Source organism: Mytilus californianus, unplaced genomic scaffold, assembly GCF_021869535.1.
Source record: "Mytilus californianus isolate M0D057914Y unplaced genomic scaffold, xbMytCali1.0.p SCAF_2, whole genome shotgun sequence".
Lineage (NCBI taxonomy): Eukaryota > Metazoa > Mollusca > Bivalvia > Mytilida > Mytilidae > Mytilus > Mytilus californianus.
In genome coordinates, this window is record NW_026262668.1 from 106,958,868 (window position 1) to 106,984,944 (window position 26,077).

Here is a 26,077-nt window from a genome sequence, read left to right on the forward strand (position 1 = left end):
CTTTCATATCTATTTTGCTTTGCCTAATAATAGTATTTAAAGGTGGAATACTTTTTGTCCTTTGTCGTTGATTTTAGTGTTCGTGCTTCGTGCCAATCTAATGAATTGAGCCATTTACAACTGATTTTTAAAGTATGTTCTTAAGTTGTGCTGTTTAACCACTGTCCAAGTGACCTATAACACATCGCATGGTGCTTTACAACAAAATGACCTATAACACACGAAGTGTGTACTTCGTAACGAAGAATGACTTGTAACTCACACAGTGAATTCTATATAAGTAACCCATAATGCTCTACAACACTATGTAAAGGTTCTACACAATCCATAATGACATATGCCACATTGAGTGGGCGATAAATAACCCAAAATGACCTATAACACGCTGGGTGGGTACCATGTTACCAAGAATGACATATAATACACTGGGGAGGTACTGTATAACCCAGATTGACCTATAACACACTGGGTGAACTCTATATAAACCAGAATGACCTATAACATACGGAGTGGTAACTATATAACCCAGAATGACCTATAACACACTGAGTGGATACTATATTACCCAGAATGACATATAACACACTGAGTGAGTACTATATTACCCAGGATGACCTATAACACACTGAGTGGGTACTATATTACCCAGAATGACCTATAACACACTGAGTAAGTACTTTATTACCAAGAATGACCTATAACACACTGAGTGGTTACTATATTACTCAGAATGACCTGTAACACACTGAGTGAGTACTTTATTACCCAGAATGACCTATAACACACTGAGTGGTTATTATATTACTCAGAATGACCTATAACACACTGTGTGGGTATTATATTACCCAGAATGACCTATAACACACTGAGTGAGTAATTTATTACCCAGAATGATCTATAACACACTGAGTGGTTACTATATTACCCAGAATGACCTATAACACTGTGTGGGTACTATATTACCCACAATGACCTATAACACACTGTGTGTGTACTTTATTACCCAGAATGACCTATAACACACTGGATTGATTATATATAAATCAGAATGACTTATAACACACTGAGTGGTTACTATATTACCCAGAATGACCTATAACACACTGAGTGGTTACTATATTACCCAGAATGACATATAACACACTGAGTGGGTACTATATTACCCAGAATGACCTTTAACATACTGAGTGGTTACTATATTACCCAGAATGACCTATAACACACTGAGTGGGTACTATATTACTCAGAATGACCTATAACACACTGAGTGAGTATTTTATTACCCAGAATGACCTATAACACACTGAGTGGGTACTTTATTACCCAGGATGACCTATAACACACTGTGTGTGTACTATATTACCCAGAATGACCTATAACACACTGAGTGGTTACTATATTACTCAGAATGACCTATAACACACTGAGTGGTTACTATATTACCGAGAAAGACCGATAACACACCGAGTGGTTACTATATTACCCAGAATGACCTATAACACACTGAGTGGGTACTATATTACCCAGAATGACATATAACACACTGAGTGGTTACTATATTACCCAGGATGACATATAACACACTGAGTGGTTACTTTATTACCCATAATGACCTATAACACACTGAGAGGGTACTTCATTACCCAGAATGACCTATAACACACTGGATGGATTATATATAAACCAGAATGACCTATAACACACTGAGTGGTTACTATATTACCAAGAATGACCTATAGCACACTGAGTGGTTACTGTATTACCCAGAATGACCTATAACAAACTGGATGGATTATATATAAATCAGAATGACCTATAACACACTGAGTGGTTACTATATTACCCAGGATGACCTATAACACACTGAGTGAGTACTATATTACCTAGAATGACCTATATCACACTGAGTTGGTACTATATTACCCAGGATGACCCTTAACACACTGAGTGGGTACTTTATTACCCAGGATGACCTATAACACACTGTATGGGTACTATATTACCCAGAATGACCTATAACACACTGAGTGGATATGACTGAGGGACAGTGCCTCATATTCTCTCAAAATGCAGGTTTTTGGTGTTGCACAGCACGCCAGCAAAATAACAAGATTGTAGTATAAGTATACACACTTAAATTACTCTAATTCTGCATGCATTTAAATTGGTTCTGACCTGTTTCAAAGTTTGATAAACCACACATTGATTTAATTTGGCTCATGTTATTTCCCTAAATATCTATTTAGAACATGGCAATTGACATTTTTCATGAAATCATAAGAGAAACAGATTCTACTTTATCCTGTTGACTACAATATTTTTCCACTCTTTTAAGTTGAAATTTCAATTTTAAAATGAGAATTTATAGTTTTTAATAAGTTTCTTTTGTTGAAATAATAAAAATCTTACTATTTCATTTACAAAACATCAACACTTTTAAGTTTGGAATTTTAACTTTCTCAAGTGAATAAATATCATAATCAATAGGTTGGTGTGGTATATTTATAAACACAACTTATCAGAAAAATTACATTTTGAAAATAATAAAAGTCACTGCAACATGACTAAGGGACATAGCTTCATATTCAACTTGATTTGTATAGGTAATTCCTTATAATCATTAATCAAAAACTTAGTATTTAAACAGTGAAAAAAATCCAAAATCCCTGATGCATGATTGACCAGACTTAGATACAACAGCATATAATTTATCAATGGAATATCCTAAATCCTTATCTAAAACCCATGTTGACAATAATTGCAAAAAGAAGCACCCATGCCTTGCTTCACTACATTCATCACAACCTGGACAAAAACAGTTCAAACTGGATTAAATATTTATTTAGTTCTTATCTAAAAAATGTTTATACATATAAATAATAAATAGCATATGGTATTTTATCAAATTACTCAAATAATCTGGCTTATAACAAATTACATGTTATCGCAGAGATGGTGCATTTATCATATTCTTTAAACAATAAAAATGGTAACAAATTTACATTAAACCACCATGTATTGTAGCTGATGTTTATATTTAATAAAGTGATAAGAGTGTTAGGCTTTCAATAGCAGTATCAAACAAGAATGTGTCCATAGTACACAGATGCCCCACTTGCACTATCATTTTCTATGTTCAGTGGACCGTGAAATTGGGGTCAAAACTCTAATTTGGCATTAAAATTAGAAAGATCATATCATAGGAAACATGTGTACTAAATTTCAAGATGGACTTCAACTTCATCAAAAACTACCTTGACCAAAAACCTGAAGTGGGACAGACGGACAGACGAACAGACGCACAGACCGAAAAACATAATGCCCCTAGGTGGGGCATAAAAAAGAAAAAGAAAAACATATTATTACAGCAGCAAAATTAATTCATTGGTAATAAAGTTACACTTAAATCTAAGTGCAGTGAGAAAACTGAAAACAGCACCAAACTCATTTACCGGTACATAGAAAATTAACTTAAATTACTTTAAAATGTTACAAATACAGTCTGATTAAAACCAGCCCCACTATCCACTTGCTTTCGCAAGTGGATAGTGGGGGCTGGTTTTAAACAGACTGTTACAAATACGGCAATATCATGTTTCTATGTGATTTCAAGTTTAATATTAAATTTTTCACGATTATCCTTAGAGCTTTATACTACATACAAGTGTTCTTAAAAAGATGATTGAAAGACAATGTACTCTCTGCTTGTTATCTGAGATGAGATATCACAGGTTTAAAATGATTCAATATTTGGAATGTTCTGAGTTCCTCTCTATCAACCTCTTCTGTAACAAGGACCATGCCTTCTCTACCTACAAAAAATAGATAAAAGAAAATTACCTGAATGTCTGACAATTCTCATAGATATTGAAACTTCTATCTTTATCTTATGAAGTTTTTTTTTGACAGGTAAGAAGAAAATATATGAAAGCCAGACATTGGAAAAATTGAAGCTTGTAAGGCACTGTCACCTGTAATCAAATTTCTAATAGTGCAGTATTTTAAGAGCATATCATACAGTAGCAAGGCAGATAATAACATATCCAAATTTTATACACAACATTGTAAATGGTATGCATCCAAAATTCACAAACGTCATCAATTTAGTTACATGAGCTTGAAAGCATGTTCAAATGAAAACAAACTTGCAATATACTTAAGTACACAAAGTCTTTTATGGGGACATAAAATTTTAGGCAAATGAAGTGGGTTTAAACAAGGAATAACTTGAATCTGGAATAATTTTGAATTCTGGAAAATTGGTAAGAAATGTACTGGTATGATGAAAACTAACCCTATTAAAGAGGGTTAGCCATGTGCGCACGGCTAAGGTTAATTATACTTTCACTGATATTTTAATATGAACTAACTAACTGACCCCCCTTAGCCATGCATGTATGTCTAACTCTCCTAAATTTGGTTATATTCAACACTATAATTAGATCTTTGAGTAGTGTTCTTATTGGTATAAATATTGATTTCATTATAAGTAAATTAAAACCATACTAAATAGTATTGTTATACACATATGCACTTTCAAGGTACTACAATCTGTCAATACCTATATTTTGGCATTGCACAAAGTCATGTTTTTCTCTTGACTGTTAATGACGCCTTTACACTAAATCCATTGGATGTTGGATGTGTACTGATTGATATATTAGTCTTAGATGTATGATTTCTTTTATTAACTGTAACTGGCTTTGAACTAGCTGTCAATAACTACGAGTACTCTCAGATCTGTACTTCGTGTCTTTTTTGTTAGGGATGTATAAATACCCTGCCATGTCTAGTCTGTGTTTTTGTTAGAAGCTTTTCTGCTTTGTATCGTTCTAATGAGTTAAGCCATTTTCAACTGATTTTTATAGTTTGTTTTTATGTTTTGCTGTAACACCAGTCCCAGGTTAGGGGAGGGTTGAGCACTCACAAACATGTTTAACCCCGCCACATTCTTTATGTGTCTGTCCCAAGTCAGGAGCCTGTAGTTCAGTGGTTGTCGTTGGTTCATGTCCGTCATATTTGTTTTTCGTAAATTGTTTTGTTACCAATTAGGCCGTTAGTTTCTCAATTGAATTGTTTCATATTTTTCATGTCTGGGACTTTTATAGCCGACTATACGGTATGGGTTTTTCTCATTGTTGAAGGCCACACGGTTGCCTATAATTGCTTACAACCACTTCATTTGAACTTGGGTGGATACTTGTTTCATTGGCAATCATACCACATCTCCTTATTTTTATATTAGTTTCGTCATAGATTTCTTATCAATTTTACAGATTCAAATAATTCCTTGTTTTTACCTTTCTTTCATCCGTAATCTCCAATTAATAACAGTAAATCTTATAATGTTCAGATGTACAGCAGGAATAGCTAAAAGGCGATATTGCAGTAAGAATACATTGAGACATAATTTAGGGCCAAAAAAGGGAAATTGAATCTTAAGCAATTAAAACCTGGGTTTTCTAAAAATAAGCTCATTGCTTTCATGTCGATCCAGCCCCAAGAATGTTACACCAATATTAGGCATACTTCACTTACGTGCTGTCATTAATCTTGGATATTTTTTTTTAAATATGTCATCAAATCCTCCGAAGTTAATATAAATTATTCATTATTTTATTATGGGGCCGAATCGACTTGGGGCAGGATCGACGTGGGCCGGATCAACCTGATACCAGCACATTGACCCCAATTTTGTTCTTTTGCAAATGATTGTGTGCTGCGTGAAGAATGCAATATCAAAACTGAAAATAAAAATCGATGGCAGATTTTTATTCTGTTGTAGCAATAAAAATGTCTACAAGGTATCTTTTACCAATAATTGTATGATTTCAATTTTTTTAGCACATCCAAATTTCATTTTGGAAATCAACTTAAAGTATAAAAATAAGAAGATGTGGTATGATTGCCATTGAGACAACTCTCCACAAGAGACCAAATGACACAGAAATTAACAACTATGGGTCACCTTACGGCCTTCAACAATGAGCAAAGGCCATACCACATAGTCAGCTATACATTAAAGGTATATAAACAATCAAACACTTAGCAAAAAAGCAGGTGAAGAATCTCTTTCCGTTTGAGAGTTATTTTTTCTAGGAAATGTATTGAAATATTAAATGCAGTTTTTTTGCTTTCCTGAAACATGGAAAATCAAACTAAAATATCTCACTTAATATAGTTTCTTGGAATATTTCATAAGTGCATATCAACATTGACTTTGTGTCAAAATTTTCAAACAAATTCAGTGTAATATCTCTTCTGTATTGAATGCCTTTAAGCATCTTATGTTTTAAAAAGTTAAACTGTTTCAAACAAACATATACCTGTGTTTGAGTGTACTCATACTCCCATAGAGTACATAGTACAACATTTGAACTTCGAACCCTCTCCTTGTTGGATAGTTGTGACTTTAACCTTTTGTTTGCTTCCTCTTCTGTCATATTATTTCTGTCCATCATTCTCTTGACTGCCTAGAATAAAGATGAATAGTTTAGCCAATTGGGGCCAGTGAGAATCAATTATGAACACAACTGGTACAAAAAAATGAAAACTGTCCTCGTAATAAACAATCCTTACTGTGTATTTTATCTACTCAATGTACCTGTTTTCAACTTGTTAATGTCTTCATGTAGGCTTTAATTTTTAATGTAAATTACCAAAACTTGTCTGATGATTATTTCATCACTTAGTTTACCAGTTGTTTAGGGCATATGTGATCTTATCACAATACACAAGTTTGTCCGTCATTGAGGGAAATAAAAAATATTTCCTGTTATATTTTTGCATCACAACAGAAAAATGTGATATCAAAAACAACAAAAGGCTCATGAGAGCCTGATATCTCTCACCTGTAATTTCAGTTTCAGGCATTTGACTTATTTGTAGAACTTACTTTGCTGAACAATTTTGTCATTTACACTTTCTCTCTTTCTATAATAATATTAAAGAAAAATACATAACCCAAAACTGTAAAATTTCCTAATTATTAACTATTTCTGGACAGTAATCCAACAATAAGTTGTCATATTGGTCTGAAGATTACTTGACAGGTAGATCTAAACCTGTTTAACACTTTCACCTATGTCAGTTTTGCTCTTACTGCTTTAGTTTTTGACCCCTTTGTTCTATTTTTAGAAACTGCCGCCATGTTTTTCAAATCCCCGAATACAATCTATAAACTAGATACCCTAAGGAACATTCAATTAAAGTTTTTAAGTATTTGGCTAAGTAGTTTCAGAGAAGAAGATTTTTGAAAAAGTAATTAGACTTTCACAAAAAATGTAAAAAAAAAAAATGTTTTAAGGGTAATAACTCCTCAAGGGGTCAATTGACTATTTTGATCATGTTGACTCTTACTTAGCTGTACATTTATTGCCATTTATATTTTCTCTCTATCTATTATAATATTAAAGAAAATAACCTCATATAAAAATAAACTATTTCCAACAGTAACCTAACAATGGGTTGTCGAACTTGTCTGAAAATTTCATAACAGATAGATCATGACCCATTTATCACTTTAACCCCTTTCACTTTTGCTCTAACTGCTGTAGTTTTTGTTGAGCCTGCGACTTTTGTCGCAGAAAGCTCGACATAGGGATAGTGATCCGGTGGCAGCGGCGGCGGTGTTAGCTAACTTCTTAAAAGCTTTATATTTTAAAAGGTGGAAGACCTGGATGCTTCATACTTTGTATATGGATGCCTCATGTTACGAAGTTTTCGTCAGTCACATGTCCAATGTCCTTGACCTCATTTTTATGGTTCAGTGACTACTTGAAAAAAAAGTTAACAGTTTTTGTAATGTTAAATTTTCTCTTATTATAAGTAGTAGGATAACTATATTTGGTATGTGCGTACCTTGCAAGGTCCTCATGCCCGTCAGATAGTTTTCACTTGACCTCGACCTCATTTCATGGATCAGTGAACAAGGTTAAGTTTTGGCGGTCAAGTCCATATCTCAGATACTATAAGCAATAGGTCAAGTATATTTGGTGTATGGAAGGACTGTAAGGTGTACATGTCCAACTAGCAGGTGTCATCTGACCTTGACCTCATTTTCATGGTTCAGTGGTTATAGTTAGGTTTTTGTGTTTTGGTCTGTTTTTCTTATACTGTATGCAATAGGTCTACTATTTGGTGTATGGAATGATTGTAAGGTGTACATGTCTAGCTGGCAGGTGTCATTTGACCTTGACCTCATTTTCATGGTTCAATGGTCAAAGTTAAGATTTTGAGTTTTTGGTCTTTTTTCTAATACTTTATGCAAAAGGTCAACTATATTTGGTGTATGGAAATATTTTATGATCTATATGTCAGTCGTGCTGGTTTTATTTGACCTTGACCTCATTTTCACAGTTCATTGCTCAGTGTTAAGTTTTTGTGTTTTGGTCTGTTTTTCTTAAACTATAAGCAATAGGTCAACTATATTTGTTGTATGGAAGAATTGTTAGCTGTACATGCCTGCCTGGCATGGTTCATCAGACCTTGACCTCGTTTTCATGGTTCATTGGTCAATGTTTAGTTTTCTTGGTTAATGTTAAGTTTATGTGACAGTTGTAATAAAGCTTTATATTAAGGACTATCAACATAATATCAGTGATAAGTAAAGAAGGCGAGACATTTCAGCGTGTGCACTCTTGTGTGAGATATAAGCCAATAAAATGCGCTGCTGGGCGCAGCTTGATACGACCGCAGAGGTCGAACCCTGAACAGTTTGGGCAAGTATGGACACAACATTCAAGCTTGATACAGCTCTGAATTTGAATTGTGATTAAATATTTGACACAGCATAGGTTTCGGACACAGAATGAATGTGGTCTAAGAACTTAAAAAATTTTAATTTACCTATTATGGTCCAATATCCAAAATCTAAATACATGGTTAGATTCAGCATATCAAAGAATCCAAAGAATTCAATTTTGATGAAATCAAACAAAGTTTAATTTTGGACCCTTTTGACCTCAATGTGGACCAATTTGATAACGGGGACCAAAAATCAAAATACATGGTTAGATTCAGCATATCAAAGAACCCCATATATTCAATTTTTGTAGATATCAAAGTTTAATTTTGGACCCCAACTTGGACCAACTTGAAAACTGGGCCCATAATAAAAAATCTAAACACATGTTTAGATTCAGCATATCAAAGAACACCAAGAATTCAATTTTTTGTTAAAATCAAACTAAGTTTAATTTTAGACCCTTTGGAACTTCCTTTATAAATATGCATTTCAGTGTAAGGGAAGTAATCAAAACGTTGTATTTGGATTACCTCTCTTACACTGTTATAAATTGTCTTAATTGTTCATTAACCATTACTTTATACATAATTTAAAAGCAGTGTAAGGGAGGTTATTCAAATGATGTATTTGATTTATCTCCCTTACACTGCTTTAAATTGTGTTTTGTACTGAAGTGTTTGTCCATCAACCAGGACAACCTTGTTTTCCCCCTTTTTGCCCCTAAATCCTAAACAGTTTGAGCCATAACCCCCCAAGGCAAATCCTAACCATCCCTATGTGGTATGGAAACTTGTGGTATAATTTCAGAGAGATCCATACACCGTTCCACAAGTTATTGTCTGGAAACTAGAAAATGCTTATTTTTGGCCCCCTTTTTGGCCCCTAATTCCTTAACTGTTGGTACCATAACCCCCAAAATCAATCCCAACCTTCCTTTTGTGGTATTTCACCTCATGGTAAAATTTCATAGAAATCCATTCACTTAAACTAAAGTTAGAGTGCGAAAACCAATGTGTCTTTGGACGACGACGACGCCAACGTCATACCAATATACGACCGCAAAATTTTTAGTGGTCGTATAAAAACTGCTTTTCTCCCCTATGTTCTATTTTTAGCCATGATGGCCATGTTTGTTGATGGATCAAAACTTCGAATACAATTTATAAACTAGATACCCTAAGGAACATTCAGTTAAAGTTTGGAAGTATTTAGCCCAGTAGTTTCAGAGAAGAAGATTTTTGAAAAAGCAATAGACTTGCATGTAAAAATGTAAAAAAATAAACGTTTCAAGGGCAATAACTCCTTAAGGAGTCATTTGACTATTTTGATCATTTGACTTATTTGTAGATCCTACTTAGCTGAACATTTTTGCCATTTACACTTTCCAAAAGCAGTAAAATTTCATAAAAATAAACTATTTCGGATAGTAACCATACAATGGGTGGTCCAATTGGTCTGAAAATTTCATAGCAGATAGATCTTGACTTGTTCATCACTTTAATTCTTGTCACTTTTTCTCTAACTGATATAGTTTTTGAGATATAAGCCAAAAACTGCATTTGACCCCTATGTTCTATTTTGAGCCATGGCGGCCATGTTTGTTAATGGATCAAAACTTCGGATACAATTCAAAACCAGTTACCCTAAGGAACATTCAGTTAAAGTTTAGAAGTATTAGGTCCAGTAGTTTCAGAGGAGAATATTCTAAATGTCAGCAAACATGATGAACAAATTGTGTAAAAATTGTCTTTAAAGGGCAATAACTCCTTAAGGGTCAATGAAAACTTTGGTCATATCAAACGTTTTTGTTGATCTTACTTTGCTGAACATTTTTGTTGTTTACAGTTTATCTTTATCTTCAATAATATTCAAGATAATAACCAAAAACTGAAAAATTTCTTTAAAATTACCAATTTAGTGGCAGCAACCCAACAAGGGGTTGTTCGATTCATCTGCAAATTTCCGGGCTGATATATCTTGACCTATTGAACATTTTTACTAAGTCATATTTGCTCTAAATGCTTTAGTTTTTGAGATATAAGCCAAAAACTGCATTTGACCCCTATGTTTTATTTTTAGCCATGGCGGCCATGTTTGTTGATGGATCAAAACTTCGGATATAATTTATAAACTAGATACCCTTAGGAACATTCAGTTAAAGTCTGAAGGTATTTGACCCAGTAGTTTCAGAGGAGAAGATTCCTGAAATAGTTTACGACGAGAGATGACAACGACGACAGACGATGGACGACGACGGACGCCAAGTGATGGCATAAGCTCAAATGGGGCCTTTTGGGCCCGGTGAGCTAAAAAGTGATTTGCAAATGTCATTTAGTGAAGATCGGTTATTTGTTGATATGATGATAATTCTATTTAGACCAGAATAAGAATTTTCAGAGTTTCTAATCTCCTCAAGCACTTTTTTTATTATTTCATATGGTCTTTAACAAATGAAATGCCTATCTCAGATGAAATTTTTGTGATCAATTGTTTTTGCAACATAAATTAGTTACTACAACATCTTTTGGACCTTTCTTATGATCTAAGTCTTGATTCCGTTTTTGTTTTCATTTTAAAGACTCTATAATTACCTCCCCTGGTGGAACAACAGATGTCCATACTTCATGTACAAGATTGTTCCAGCCTGCATCTAATAGTAAGGCAGCTTCCAAAATCACAATGTCTTTACCATCTTCAAAATACAACAAAAGTTGAAACAATCAAATAGAATGCATTCATACTGCAATAATAAGCTGTTCCGTTTTTCAGTTTATGTAGGTAGATGATATAAGTATCATTAACTGCAAATTGATGGATGGATGGATACATTGGCATTTAATGTCCAGTGGTAAATATTACATGCATATCAGTAAAGGAACATGTTGATTTGGTATATAATGACCCTTGCTTGTACAAGGTGGACATATCTAAACCAGATTTTTATAAGGCAACAGCCTTCAAAAATACAGCATCCTACCCAAACACCTTATTCTGACTCTAAGCGGACCAGATTTTCCTGTTACTACTAAATGTCAATACTAGCGGAGAAGCAGCATATACAAATTTTCAGGTCTTTGGCTGGCCCTGCTGAGATTCAAACCACAACCTCCAGGACACGAGGCCAACAAGCCCTCACAAAACCAAAGAGACAATTAACTGCAAATTGTACAAGCAAAATATTGATTATTTTTAGACGAAAAAAATAAAAGTAAAGTTAGCTGATAATCTCCATACAATACTGTGGAATATGTACAATCAAAATGTTTACACAAATTGGATACCCTCTATAACAAAACGACTAAGTTGTACAGATGAAAAATTAGGAAATTAAAATCAAATCTGCCCAAAATAGGAGGTACACACATCTTCTATATGTGTGCAATCATATTGCAAAGTTTAAATAATGTTGAAGGAAAACTGTTAAATCTAGGCATAATACAAACTATAGACACCCAATATAGTATTCAATGACAAAAAATGACACACATGAGGAATCCTAGAAAAAATACTTTTATTCCGTCCAAAAAAGGAATGTGTGCAATCAATGTGCAAAGTTTGAGTTGTGTTGAATGAAAACTGTTAAATCTAGCGATGACTATAACAAGCCAACTTCTACTGAAAATTCAGAATTTTTTGCAAGGATTTTATTAATGTGAATAATGTGACTGGATGAGTTTCGCAATAATAAGAACTTGCATTCTAAAATTTGATACATATATCTGTATGCAGCTTTTCCTGAAATTGCAATAATTAATCTCAAATTTTGCTTGATCAGAGTGAAGTGGTAAATAAATCTGCTCTCACCTCTTACAACACAAGTAAAAATATTTCAAAATGTGTTCAATTTTCTGCTATTTACCTAAATTGCACACATTTTTTCAGAGTTACATACATAATGAATTATTCAAATCCACTGGTTTACACTTATATGTTAAGTAATTGACATCTAATAGACCACTTTGATTTTTCTCAGGTTTTTTCTCTTTTGTATTTAGAGATGATGGTGAATATATGCAAACGTTTATGAATAAACAATGATAATGGTTGGACATTTGATGACATATAATGCCAATAGCTTATTTTGGTTGTTTCAACCAGATGAGTGAAATGAAAAAAACGAACATATTATGCTTTATTCTAATATGACATAAGCAACAGCATGATAAAATTCTCAATATAACTTTACTTAGCGCAAACTAAGAGATGTATTTATTAACCTCTGTTACGATTTACCTCCCACGTAAACCCACATGTATCGTAACAAATGTACAAACACTATGTAGATTTTGCTGTATTAGAATTGAAATTAAAACTACAGAACTGTTATTCCTTTTCTAATGCATAACAATAAGAATGAATGCATTAAAGATTGGATAAATGTATAAATTCAAACAAAATAAAATTCTACAAATTTCCATGAATGATATAAGCCCATTCAAAACATGACGTTATACGAATAAAAACTATCAAGCTGAAGGTTATTCTGTTATGTGTATGCTCCAAATTTGGATAATATTGAATTACATGGAGTTTTGAGGAAGATGTTGTTTTATTTTCTATTTCATTGCATTATTTGTACATTCCTTTGTTAAAAAATGTCAACTGTGTTTTTGACGGTAAATAGTAGCCAACAAAAATAACAAATGTTTTGGTTGAGAGCTATAAGAATTGAGCACATTTTTTATAGAGGCTATTTAAGAAATAATTCTTGCAAGCCATACAATTACTGGATTTTTTTTTAGATTTATCTTACAAGGGGTAAAATAGAACAGCAAGACACACAGCACACTTATCTTTGCTTCAGTGTTTTAAATTACTGTATTTCTCTTATTAGAATTGAAAAATTTCATGCAAGCTATAGTTTTGTTTTCATTTTCACATGGCCTGGACCGTTATACAATTGTTCCGGATTAAAAAGTGAAAATAATAATAAATCTGTAGCTTGCATGAATTATTTCGTAAGTAAAGAGTAACAATATATATTGTAATTTTTTGAAAAAAAGTCAATCAACAAAAAAATCTATTACAGACTTTCAGCATGTTTCTTTATCTTGTCTTCTGCAAGTTTCCCTATCTCTGGCCAAACAATTCTGTTGAGTAATTGCAGCTTTTCCTGAAATGATATAATTATAAACAGGTACAAATGAATATATATCTTATGTACAAATTTTTGTCATATAAATTACATAGAAAATAATATCCTTTATAAGAAAGAAACAACATTACATCTATATTTTAGATTTGTTATGTCTGCAGAACATGCCTGTTACTGTAAAAATAATAGATTTGATCAACACAAATGGCACACACAGATAAAGTCTGATATATATTGTACAATACTCCTTGTGAGCCTATTGAATGGAAAAAGAATATTTTCTTCTCCATAGTCAGCTGGCTAGTTTAAAGGATTGATCTTATAAATTTGAAAGCAAATATAAATCTGTTTGAATTGTCCACATTTAAACTCCTCTTAAACAACTGAAAATCAAGCTCATATGTCTTTAAACATGTTCAAGAAATGTAGATTCTACAACTCCATTCAGCATGTTAAGATATTTCTCCATTCGAGACAGTCAAATTTTCATTCTAAAACATGAGGTTTGCCAAGCATTTCAATTTTTTTAAATCTAACTGTCACGAGTGGAAAACTATTGTATAGCATGTGATTCAGTTGTAAATTCTTACCAATGAACAACTGAGATCAAACACATCACACGTTTATTATAAAAATATAATAAACCGGTTTGGTAAAGTATGAATCAGCTAAGAATTAGAGAAACTTATCTTTCAAAGCATGCAAAAAATCAAATTCTGCTTCTCTATGCTGCCATTTTAAGAAGAAATATTTTAAAACACTCCCCCCCTTCCCTTGGCAAAGGGGGCATTCAGGTTTACCCTCATTGGTCTGTACGTGAAATCTGTCCCAAATTGTTTTCTAACTTTACTTTGCCTCAACCAAATGCTATGAAACTTGTACACAATGGTTATTACCATAAAACACAGATCAAGTTCTAATTTGGGTGGCGTCACTTTCACCATTCTTGAGTTATGTCTATTTATAAATGGAAAAATAGATGAATTTGCTGTTTCCGTACTTGCATATTTACAAGCAGTACTGTTTATTATACCTTTTACACTATCCAAGATCACAGGTTCTGCAGGCGGTAAGATATATCATGAATTGCACTTCGGCACTTTTCAAATCATTAATTGATAAGCACTTTTTGAAAACTAGATGTGTCAGAACAACACGAATGGCCCCGCTTGCAAAAAAAAGCTTGAAGCCATTTTTAGGAGTGGAAATTTGAGAATGAAAGTCTGTATAACTATGAAAATTTTCAAAGTCCAAAGCCCGTAATTTCGGTAAAAATCAGCGGAGCAAACTAAACGTAAACATGATCTGTAAATCATCATAGTAGACTCACATAACTAAAAATCAGCTCAATATGTGATGTCGTTTAAAATGAAAAAAATAGTCTGTATAACTATTCGTTGCAGAATGACTGATAAGGGTAAAACAATATGGCTCAAACCACTTTGTGGTGGGGCCATAAAAATCACTTAACCTCTTGACAAGACACTGCAGGTTCTACATCTAAATACATATACAATATTTGTTAATCTCACTGGATTGCTAAATACAATAGATCCTAAAACTCTTCTTTGTATTTCTCCATTTTTACCAACGATTTCATCACCAAACTGTTCTATCAATGTATTGTAACAGGGTGTTCCTTTTAAATACACTTCATGACCTATAAATATATAATGGTATATTCTTATTAGTAATAATCTTTACCTGTATTACTCAGAATTAATTATTTTCATCTCTGAAGTTAAAGCAAAGGGGAATATTGCAAATTAACAGGGAACATTAAACTGACAAGAATTTTATTATTTGTTTGTGTCTGTCAAATTTATCACATCTGTTTACATGTATAGACTAGCAGCAATTTAGAGATTAACAAGTGGTATAGACCTTTTTATTCTGTCAAATTTTGTTGTGTTGTTGGATTGCTGTCTCATTGATTGATGTTACCCAAATTTCATTTAATTTATATATAAATCAAAGCACAGCATAATGAATCAGCACTTCTCTCCAAACAATGATAACTCCAATTAAAATGCTCCGCTGGGCGCAGCTTGATACGACCACAGAGGTCGAACCCTGAACAGTTGGGGTAAGTATGGACACAGCATTCAAGCTTGATACAGCACTGAATTTGCATTGTGATTAAATATTTGACACAGCATAGGTTTTTGACACAGAATGAATGTGGTCTAAGAACTTAAAAATTTTTAATTTACCTATTCAAACCATATTATTATTTGCTTTTATATATAAATCAGAAATAACCAATTTAAAATGGAAAATTTTAAAGACAAAAAAAATCCCTCCCCCAAATTTTTTGAACCCCCTTATGATTCATCACTCCCAAACTCAATCCCAGCCTTCCCTTTGTGGTATGGTACCTTGCAGTACAATTTCAGAGAGATCCATACGCTTGAACACAAGTTATTGTCTGGAAACTAGAAAAATGCATGTTTTTGGCCCCAAATTCCTAAACATTTAGGGCAATTACCCCCAAACTCAAACCCAGCTTTTCCTTTGTGATATGGAACCTTGTAGTACAATTTCATAAAGATCCATACACTTACACACAAGTTATTGTCCTGAAACTAGAAAAATGCTTGTTTTTTGCCCCTTTTGGCCCCTAATTCCTAACATTTTGAGGCAATTACCCCCAAAATCAATCCCAGCCTTTCCTTTGTGGTATGGTACCCTGCAGTACAATTTCAGAGAGATCCATACACTTGAACACAAGTTATTGTCTGGAAACTAGAAAATGCTTGTTTTTAGGCCCCTTTTTGGCCCCAAATTCATAAACATTTAGGGCAATTACCCCAAAACTCAAACCCAGCTTTCCCTTTGTGATATGGAACCTTGTAGTACAATTTCATAAAGATCCATACACTTACACACAAGTTATTGTCCTGAAACTAGAAAAATGCTTGTTTTTTGCCCCTAATTCCTAAAATTTTGAGGCAATTACCCCCAAAATCAATCCCAGCATTCCCTTTGTGATATGGAACCTTGTGGTACAATGTCGGAGAGATCCATACACTAACACACAAGTTATGTCTGGAAGTTACAAAAATGCTTATTTTTGGCCCCTTTTTGGCCCCTAATTCCTTAACTTTTGGTACCATTACCCCCAAAATCAATCCCAACCTTCCTTTTGTGGTATTGAACCTTATGGTAAAATTTCATAGAGATCCATTCACTTAAACTAAAGTTAGAGTGCGAAAACCAATGTGTCTTCGGACGACGACGACGACGACGCCAACATCATACCAATATACGACCAAAAAATTTTTGTGGTCGTATAAAAATTCACATAGTCTGTTATATGATATACCAGCACCAAGCTTCTACAACATTTCACTGTATAAATATCTTTTTTCTGATTTGTATCTCACTTATCAACAGTGCTCACTTTGATCACCTTAATGTATCTTCCTCATCAGAGTACATACTGTGGATTCATTATTTTTCTTTCGAAACCAATTTTCCTGGAATTTGTGGGTATAAGTAAACCTCAAATTTAAATGTTAAACAAAGTGCAATTTTTCAGTAGGCTTCGGCAAAACCATGAAATCTTATATGCACGAGATTACAATTTTTCATCAATCCTCGGAGATTGGTATGCACAAAAAATAAATGAATTCACAGTACTTCCCTATTTATATCTTCCTAATGAGATAAGGCAAGCTTCCTTCTTTTTATCTCCCATATCAGACAGGGCATAGCCATACACTTCCCTATTTGTTATCTCCCTTATCAGAGAGGGCATCGCCATACACTTCCCTATGTGTATCTCCCTTATCAGAGAGGGCATAGCCATACACTTCCCTATTTGTTATCTCCCTTATCAGACAGGGCATCGCCATACATTTCCCTTTTTTTATCTCCCTTATCAGAGAGGGCATCACCATACACTTTCCTATGTGTATCTCCCTTATCAGAGAGGGCATAGCCATACACTTCCCTATTTGTTATCTCCCTTATCAGACATGGCATAGCCATACACTTCCCTATTTGTTATTGCCCTTATCAGACAGGGCATCGCCATACATTTCCCTTTTTTTATCTCCCTTATCAGAGAGGGCATCACCATACACTTCCCTATGTGTATCTCACTTATCAGAGAGGGCATAGCCATACACTTCCCTATTTGTTATCTCCCTTATCAGACAGGGCATCGCCATACACTTCCCTTTTTTATCTCCCTTATCAGAGAGGGCATCACCATACACTTCCCTATGTGTATCTCCCTTATCAGACAGGGCATCGCCATACACTTCCCTTTATTATCTCCCTTATCAGACAGGGCATCACCATACACTTCCCTATGTGTATCTCCCTTATCAGAGAGGGCATAGCCATACACTTCCCTATTTGTTATCTCCCTTATCAGACATGGCATAGCCATACACTTCCCTATTTTTTATCTCCCTTATCAGACAGGGCATCGCCATACACTTCCCTATTTGTTATCTCCCTTATCAGACATGGCATAGCAATACACTTCCCTATTTTTTATCTCCCTTATCAGAGAGGGCATCACCATACACTTCCCTATTTGTTATTGCCCTTATCAGACAGGGCATAGCCATACACTTCCCTATGTGTATCTCACCTATCAGAGAGGGCATAGCCATACACTTCCCTATTTGTTATCTCCCTTATCAGACAGGGCATCGCCATACACTTCCCTTTTTTTATCTCCCTTATCAGAGAGGGCATCACCATACACTTCCCTATGTGTATCTCCCTTATCAGAGAGGGTATCACCATACACTTCCCTATGTGTATCTCCCTTATCAGAGAGGGCATAGCCATACACTTTCCTATTTGTTATACCATTTTATTACCTAATTTGTCACAGTCCACTATACCAGCACCTAGTTTCTCTAACCTTCCACACAATGCTGACTTCCCACTAGCTATACCTCCTGTCAACCCTATTACATAGGGAGAGCCAGGTGTATTTTTGTTTGGCTGAAAAAATATATACTATTTCAAATTCCACAAAGTATTGAATATATTTCTGTCAACAAAATTGTTGCAATAATTATAGTTTTTTCTAACTTGACCTTCCAAAGAAATTCAAATCTCATCTTTACACAATTTTTGGCAGTGTCCATGGAAACAACAAAATTCAGTATCACTTAATTAATTCACTGATGTTGTACTGACTTGTACAAAACTTTGTATATGTATATTTGCATATAGAAAAATTAACTTTGTAAGAGACCTTGATCTTGAGATGACATTCCAACCTATACAGAGAAGCATGCTACTGTACCTCAAAATGTTGCAAAGTAAAATAAATGTACCTTAGTTGGATTGATAACACTCCCTAACTGAACTTTTTTTTATTATAAATAAAATAAGTAGATGTGGAGTATTCATTAATAAGCAGCAATCAACAACACAATAAAATCAAAGAAGACATACCTTGATAGGATTGATAACAGTTCCAAGCAGCCTCTTTCTCGATGATGATGAACTAATTTTTTCCTCTTCATATTGATTATGACATGAATCTACAACTAGTTCTATCACATGCTGCTTCAGAACAGAAAATCCCTGAAATAAACAAAACTAATGTATATTGCCACTAACTCTGTTAGAAAAAAAACCTAAAATATCTTTTGGGCAAAAGTCAATTAGATCATTTCCGGGTTCTAATAAAAAGGTCAGGTAAAAATTGTATATATATCAATTATAGAAACAGAAAATACACATTTTCAGTACACAGGCAATAGTTGTGCATAAGGATAAAAATAAATTATCCAAGGAAAAAATAAGCAGTGCTAGTACATGTAGCAGGTGAAAATAAATATTCCATTGGCAAAAAAATCCACCTTGCAACACACAGAAAATCAAATGGTGGTCCCCTAATTATTAACATGAAATGTTAATATTAAAACATTTGTTAAACTCTTTCTAAAAGGACTGTTTTTGAATCCAGGTGTTTGACCTACTTCTTTACAACATTCCAAATGATGATAAAAAAAAAAATGAGTGGCATTATATATATATCTACCTTCTTCTGTCTTTCTTCATTGACTATTTCTCCTCCTCTCTTTGTTTCTTCACTGACTACAATAAACTGAAGGTCTGGATCAGAGATTGTCGGACCAAACATGTCATTGATTGCCACAACTTTATGTTCAATGCATGGCTTGATATCCTGCAGAAAGTCTACAACACCCTCAATTCTCTTTTCTGTTGGAGTTATCAGTTCACATAATGTCTTTTCTGGAAAAAAATAATGTAAAAAAAAATTTCACTGGAGTTAGTCTCTAACAGTATACAAGTAACTCAATAAAGTATTTCTCCTTGTACATTGTTGTAAGTGGTGTACCCGTTTACGGGACGTATTATGGTATACCGTTGACCGTCTGTCCGTCCATCCGTCGTCAACATATCGGACATTAACTCAAAAATGCTTTAACCAATATGCATGAAACTTTGGTGAATTGTTTATATCTATTGACATGAGCTCCTTTTCGTTTTTTATAAATTTCGAATTTACCGTTTCAGAGTTTTGGGTTTTTTTTCATTTAAAAAAGGGGGGATTTTCCAGTTTGTGAACAATAATTCAAAAACAATTTCACCAATTTGCAAGAAACTTTCGTGAATTGTTTATTTCTATCGACATGAGATCCCTTTTGATTTTTATAAATTTTAGACCATACGTTTCCGATTTATGGAGTTTTATTCATTACAAAAAGGGGGATTTTCCAGTTTTCGGACAATAACTCAAAAATGCTTCAGCATTTTTTATGAAACTTTGGTGAATTGTTTATATCTATTTAGTATTGATGTAAGCTCCCTTTAGAATTTTATAAATTTTAGATTTTACATCTGAGTTATAGGGTTTTATCCATTAAAATAGGGGGGATTTTCCAGTTTTTGGACAATAACTCAAAAACAATTTCACCAATTTGCAAGAAACTTTGATGAATTGTTAATTTCTATCGACATGAGCTCCCTTTTGATTTTTTAAAAATTTTAGACTATACGTTTCCAATTTATGGGGTTTTATTCATTACAAAAAGGGGGATTTTCCAGTTTTCGGACAATAACTCAAGCATTTTTATGAAACTTTGGTAAATTGTTTATATCTATTGTTGTAAGCTCCCTTTTGATTTTTATAAATTTAAGATTTTATGTTTCCGAGTTATAAGATTTTATTCATAAAAAAAGGATTGATTTTCAAGTTTTTGGACAATATCCTTAAAGTGCTTAGAGCAGTTTTCATTAAACTTTGATGACTGATTTATATCTATTAAGATAACCTCCCTTTAGTATTTTATAAATTTCTGATATAACATTGAGAAGTTATTGTTTGTTTATAGTCTGACAACATATTTACTAAGTATTGCGCAACAGCACAGTGTATTGCACAACAGCAAGAAATCTTTAATTGAATATAAATTCAATTCATATAACCAATTTCAAGTTCTTTGACTACATTTATTCAGAAACCTATAATATGTCAAATATTTAATTACAATCCAAATTCAGACCTGTATCAAGCTTGAATATTGTGTCCATTTTTGCCAGGGTTGGACCTCTGCGGGCGTATCCAGCTGCGTTCAGCGAAGCAGTTTATTAATTGTGCAATCATCATGAAGTACAATATATGTTAAGTTATAGTTTTATTCCATATTCAAATAAAGCCAAATGCATATAAGGAATAACATAATATGGCAAAAATATAGATGTCAGGAATTAGGAAATAAAAAAATCTTACAAGTTATTTGTTACTAAAGATTTTTCTGCTACATTGATTTGAATGTTCTCAGATATGTATCCTATACAAAAATATATTAGGTTTTAGCACATATATAATGTATGTTTGTTTGAACAGAGTGAATTTAGGATATAAAATTTATATAAAATATATTTATTTACTTTTTAAAAATGCTAGAAGTTAAATGAACAGAGAATATGCAGGCATTGTAATTCACATTTGTGAGTTCATTGCCGAAGTCAAGTATTTAAAATCTTTCATAATGACATCAGTGCTGCATAAGTGCAATTGATAAAGACAATAGAAAAACATTTCAGGAAATAAATAAAAAGTATTTCAATAACTCATCTAGTAAGTGTTGTTACTTGGAATACAATAATGTATTAGTATCCCTCTTCAGCCTACTGATGATTATTTTCCTATATAGTCTTAATTTCCTACTTTGATTCATATTTTCATCTGTAACTCCAACTGTTATCTGTCTTTCTGCCAGAAAACATCCTTCACTCAGCATTATTTTATGACCTGCATGTAAACGGTCAAAGGTTCCACCAAGAACAACATTATCAAAGGATTCAACTTTATCATCCTCTATCATACTGGTTTGACGGTCAGCAGGTATGCTTAATGTGTGTATTTCTGCTGGTCCTTTTAATCCATCTTTCATTAAGCTTGCTAACGATTCTGATTTATTTTGAAATGCATCAGCAATGAATTGATTGTCTATCAGTACAATATCACATGGTCTTTTAAAATCAAATTTTAAATTCCTTTCTACTTGCAAATTTGTTACATGGCTCAGTATTATTCTGACATCTAAATTACTGCATAGTGAAGCACTAGAAGAGTATAACTGTGTCATTAGAAATCTGAAGTCTTTAGAACAAGGCACATTCTGGATTTTGAATGTATGTGAACTGGATGATGGCTGAATATGAACATAGAGTGTATTGGATACAACTGTTGCAGCTTCCTCCAAAACAGATTGAACTGCTGATTTTAAAACAGGAAATGGTCTTGTCAGAATTAAAAGTCCTGTTTTATACATTATTAAAACCTGTAATAAAAATCAAAACTTTAGCATAAAGAAAGGAGATGTAGGGTATTCATCATTAACATATCAACTAGTGGAAGATCCAGGATTTTCAGAAACAGAGGCCTGAAGGGCCCACCAAAATAGGAGGTGACGGACAGTAAAAAATCTGAAAATTACCTCCCCCCAAAAATTGATTGATTATATTTTGAAAAGCAATTGATCATATATGGAGTCTCAACTCTGTCAGGTCTCCTCCTTAAAATCATCTCTTCAAAATGAAAACAGAAGATTAAAGTCAACAGCAGTGGTAGGATTGACACTCACAAAAATGTACCTCATCTTTCAATTTCTTAACACAAATTGTTCAGTGTCTTCATAAATGACATTTTTTGTTTGTGTTAACAACAGCCCTCTTATAATTATTCAAATGACAATACTTCATCTGCTCGCAGCCATAATTTTGACTCATTTCCAAGAAAACTGCTGGACAAAAAACTGTGGAAGAAAATATCAAGGAATAACAACTATTTAAAAAGCATTCTGGCAATTAGTGTCCAATGTAACAATAACTCTTTTGTTATTGTTACGTTTCAACGTAATTGTAGCCAGTACCTATTTCATATGGGTTATATAGTGGAAATTTAATTTTACCCTATTGAGCAAACATTAAACAATAGAATAGGTTAAAATTCTATTAGAGAATTGCTTTTCATAAATGCTTTCAAAATATCGAATAAAAATAGGGGGTTACAGCCTTACAGGCTTTATTTTCTTAATAAAAGGCCCTAATTTTTTTATAGTTTAATCTTTAAATGGCTATATCCTGATTTTACCCCCACCGGGGTAGAATGTCATATCAGCAATCCAGGCAATGAATATTCGTGATGGAGTAATATTTTGAATAAAGGAAAGATTTCAGTGGTCCGGTTTTATATTATTTATATATATATAATCTATATATAAACAAGTCTAAATTGAAAACAACGTTCAAACCTATGATTACGTTGGATAAAAACCGCAATTTTTATACGTGTGCATGCAAAACAAATTTCTTGGTAGAGGGGTCTAAATACAGCACAAACAACATATAACTGTTCCTGAATCTACCCCGTAAATTATAAGTCAGTGTTTTAAGAAATTTACGGGGCAGAATCAGGAACAGTTATATAAGACAGTGTTTTAAGAAATTTACGGGGTAGAATCAGGAACAGTTATATAAGACAGTGTTTTAAGAAATTTACAGGGTAGAATCAGGAACAGTTATATAAAACAGTGTTTTAAGTAATTTACGGGGTAGAATCAGGAACAACTATATAAGACAGTGTTTTAAGAAATTTATGGGGTAGAATCAGGAACAGTTATATATGAGACAGTGTTTTAAGAAATTTACGGGGTAGAATCAGGAACAGTTATATGAGACAGTGTTTATAGTAATTTACAGGGTAGAATCAGGAACAGTTATATAAGACAGTGTTTTAAGAAATTTACGGGGTAGAATCAGGAACAGATATATAAGACAGTGTTTTAAGTAATTTACGGGGTAGAATCAGGAACAGTTATATAAGACAGTGTTTCTAGTAATTTACGGGGTAGAATCAGGAACAGTTATATAAGACAGTGTTTTAAGAAATTTACGGGGTAGAATCAGGAACAGTTATATAAGACAGTGTTTTAAGAAATTTACGGGGTAGAATCAGGAACAGTTATATAAGACAGTGTTTCTAGTAATTTACGGGGTAGAATCAGGAACAGTTATATAAGACAGTGTTTTAAGAAATTTACGGGGTAGAATCAGGAACAGTTATATAAGACAGTGTTTTAAGAAATTTACGGGGTAGAATCAGGAACAGTTATATAAGACAGTGTTTTAAGTAATTTACGGGGTAGAATCAGGAACAGTTATATAAGACAATGTTTTAAATAATTTATGGGGTAGAATCAGGAACAGTTATATAAGACAGTGTTTATAGTAATTTACGGGGTAGAATCAGGAACAGTTATATATGACAGTGTTAAGAAATTTACGGGGTAGAATCAGGAACAGTTATATAAGACAGTGTTTCTAGTAATTCACGGGGTAGAATCAGGAACAGTTATATAAGACAGTGTTTTTAGTAATTTACGGGTAGAATCAGGAACAGTTATATAAGACAGTGTTTTAAAAAGGAAGGAGGATATTTTGTTGTAAAATAAATTATTTTTGTGAAAAAATTATTTAATTTATTTTCTTTCACACATATACCCAAGCGTCTGAAAGGGTTTTCTTTGGGGTTATATTTAGGAAAAAAAGGGGCTAGGATTTTTTATATATATTTATATATAAATAAAAGATTTTTTTGGGGGAAATGAAAAAATAATGTCAATTAGAATATAGTAGGGAGATTAAATTTTTTTACTACTCAATACAAAATAAAGAAGTAAAAATAGTTTGAAGTTGAGATGTAATTCAAAACAAAATCTTTCTTTTATTCATCTTGAATACTTTTTGTAAAAAGTTTGGAAAGTGGACATTTTAATTTTTTTTTATAGAAAATGCTTTGTTTGATGTGTTTACGATGTTTTAAACATGTCTCTATGAAAAGCTTTATGCACAATACATCGTTTGAACAAGGTCCCAGTTAGCTTCAACTGGTTTGAAAAATTGTGGAATTTTAGAACTTATCCGGAAAGGAATAAATAGCGATAAGGTAAAATATTTTTAAACACAAAAGTTGTAACATGCCCAGAAGGGTTGCTCAGAAAAGGCAGAAAATGACACCCGATCCACCTAAATACGCATTTTTTTAAAAATACAAATTTTTAGTAGATATACCTATATTTTAAACCCTGAGATACATTTGAAACTCTAAACAAGTTTGATATAATATATCAGTAAAGGTCAACATTTGGCACATTGGCAAGGGACACAATTCTGCAAGATGATAAGAGTTGTGATACAAACCCGGGTCCGGACCAGAAAAGAACACGAAACACCGGTATGTGCACGGTGACGACAAAAAATTTCGGGAATTTTAAATCAACAAATAATTCTGCAGAAAAATCAACTGTGCAAAAACAATGTCATAGCAACATGAGATACGCACGATGTAGTTTGACATGCACAGTGACTTTGAGCTGAAAAAAAGCAAAAAAGCGATGTTCCTTTGCTCTCTGTGTTGTTTTGTTGTTGCTTTGCTCATACTGATTTTGTATCCGTCATGGATGGATACCCCATACCCTTTCTTTTCTATAATTGTAGTCAAAGTGCAAATCGTTATACGATACAAATACAAATATTTTATTAGCACAAACTCATCAACAATAAATGGTTAAGGCTCATGGCATATTAATTATATAATAGATCATACGTAATAAGTGTTGTAAACAATGACTATATTAATATGTAATATTATAAACAATGACTATGAATTAAAGACATATTGACAATTCTATAGAGTTTGCTCAGCTTTACGCAGGTTCAAACTG

The 26,077-nt window shown here is 33.1% G+C and overlaps 1 protein-coding gene across 1 annotated transcript; it reads right to left on the reverse strand.

Annotated features, from left to right (window-relative positions):
* Nucleotides 1-2,825: 2,825 nt before the first annotated feature.
* Nucleotides 2,826-25,532, reverse strand: LOC127728520 (bifunctional coenzyme A synthase-like). The gene is made up of 10 exons (XM_052235939.1): nucleotides 25,425-25,532; nucleotides 22,018-22,633; nucleotides 19,861-20,075; nucleotides 19,269-19,400; nucleotides 18,683-18,809; nucleotides 15,374-15,501; nucleotides 13,778-13,859; nucleotides 11,338-11,438; nucleotides 6,327-6,473; nucleotides 2,826-3,812 (listed from the first exon to the last, which is right to left on the reverse strand). The coding sequence occupies exons 2-10, from the start codon at nucleotides 22,622-22,624 to the stop codon at nucleotides 3,744-3,746; spliced, it is 1,608 nt and encodes a 535-aa protein (XP_052091899.1). The 5' UTR covers nucleotides 22,625-22,633; nucleotides 25,425-25,532; the 3' UTR covers nucleotides 2,826-3,743.
* Between the last annotated feature and the right edge of the window lie 545 nt (nucleotides 25,533-26,077).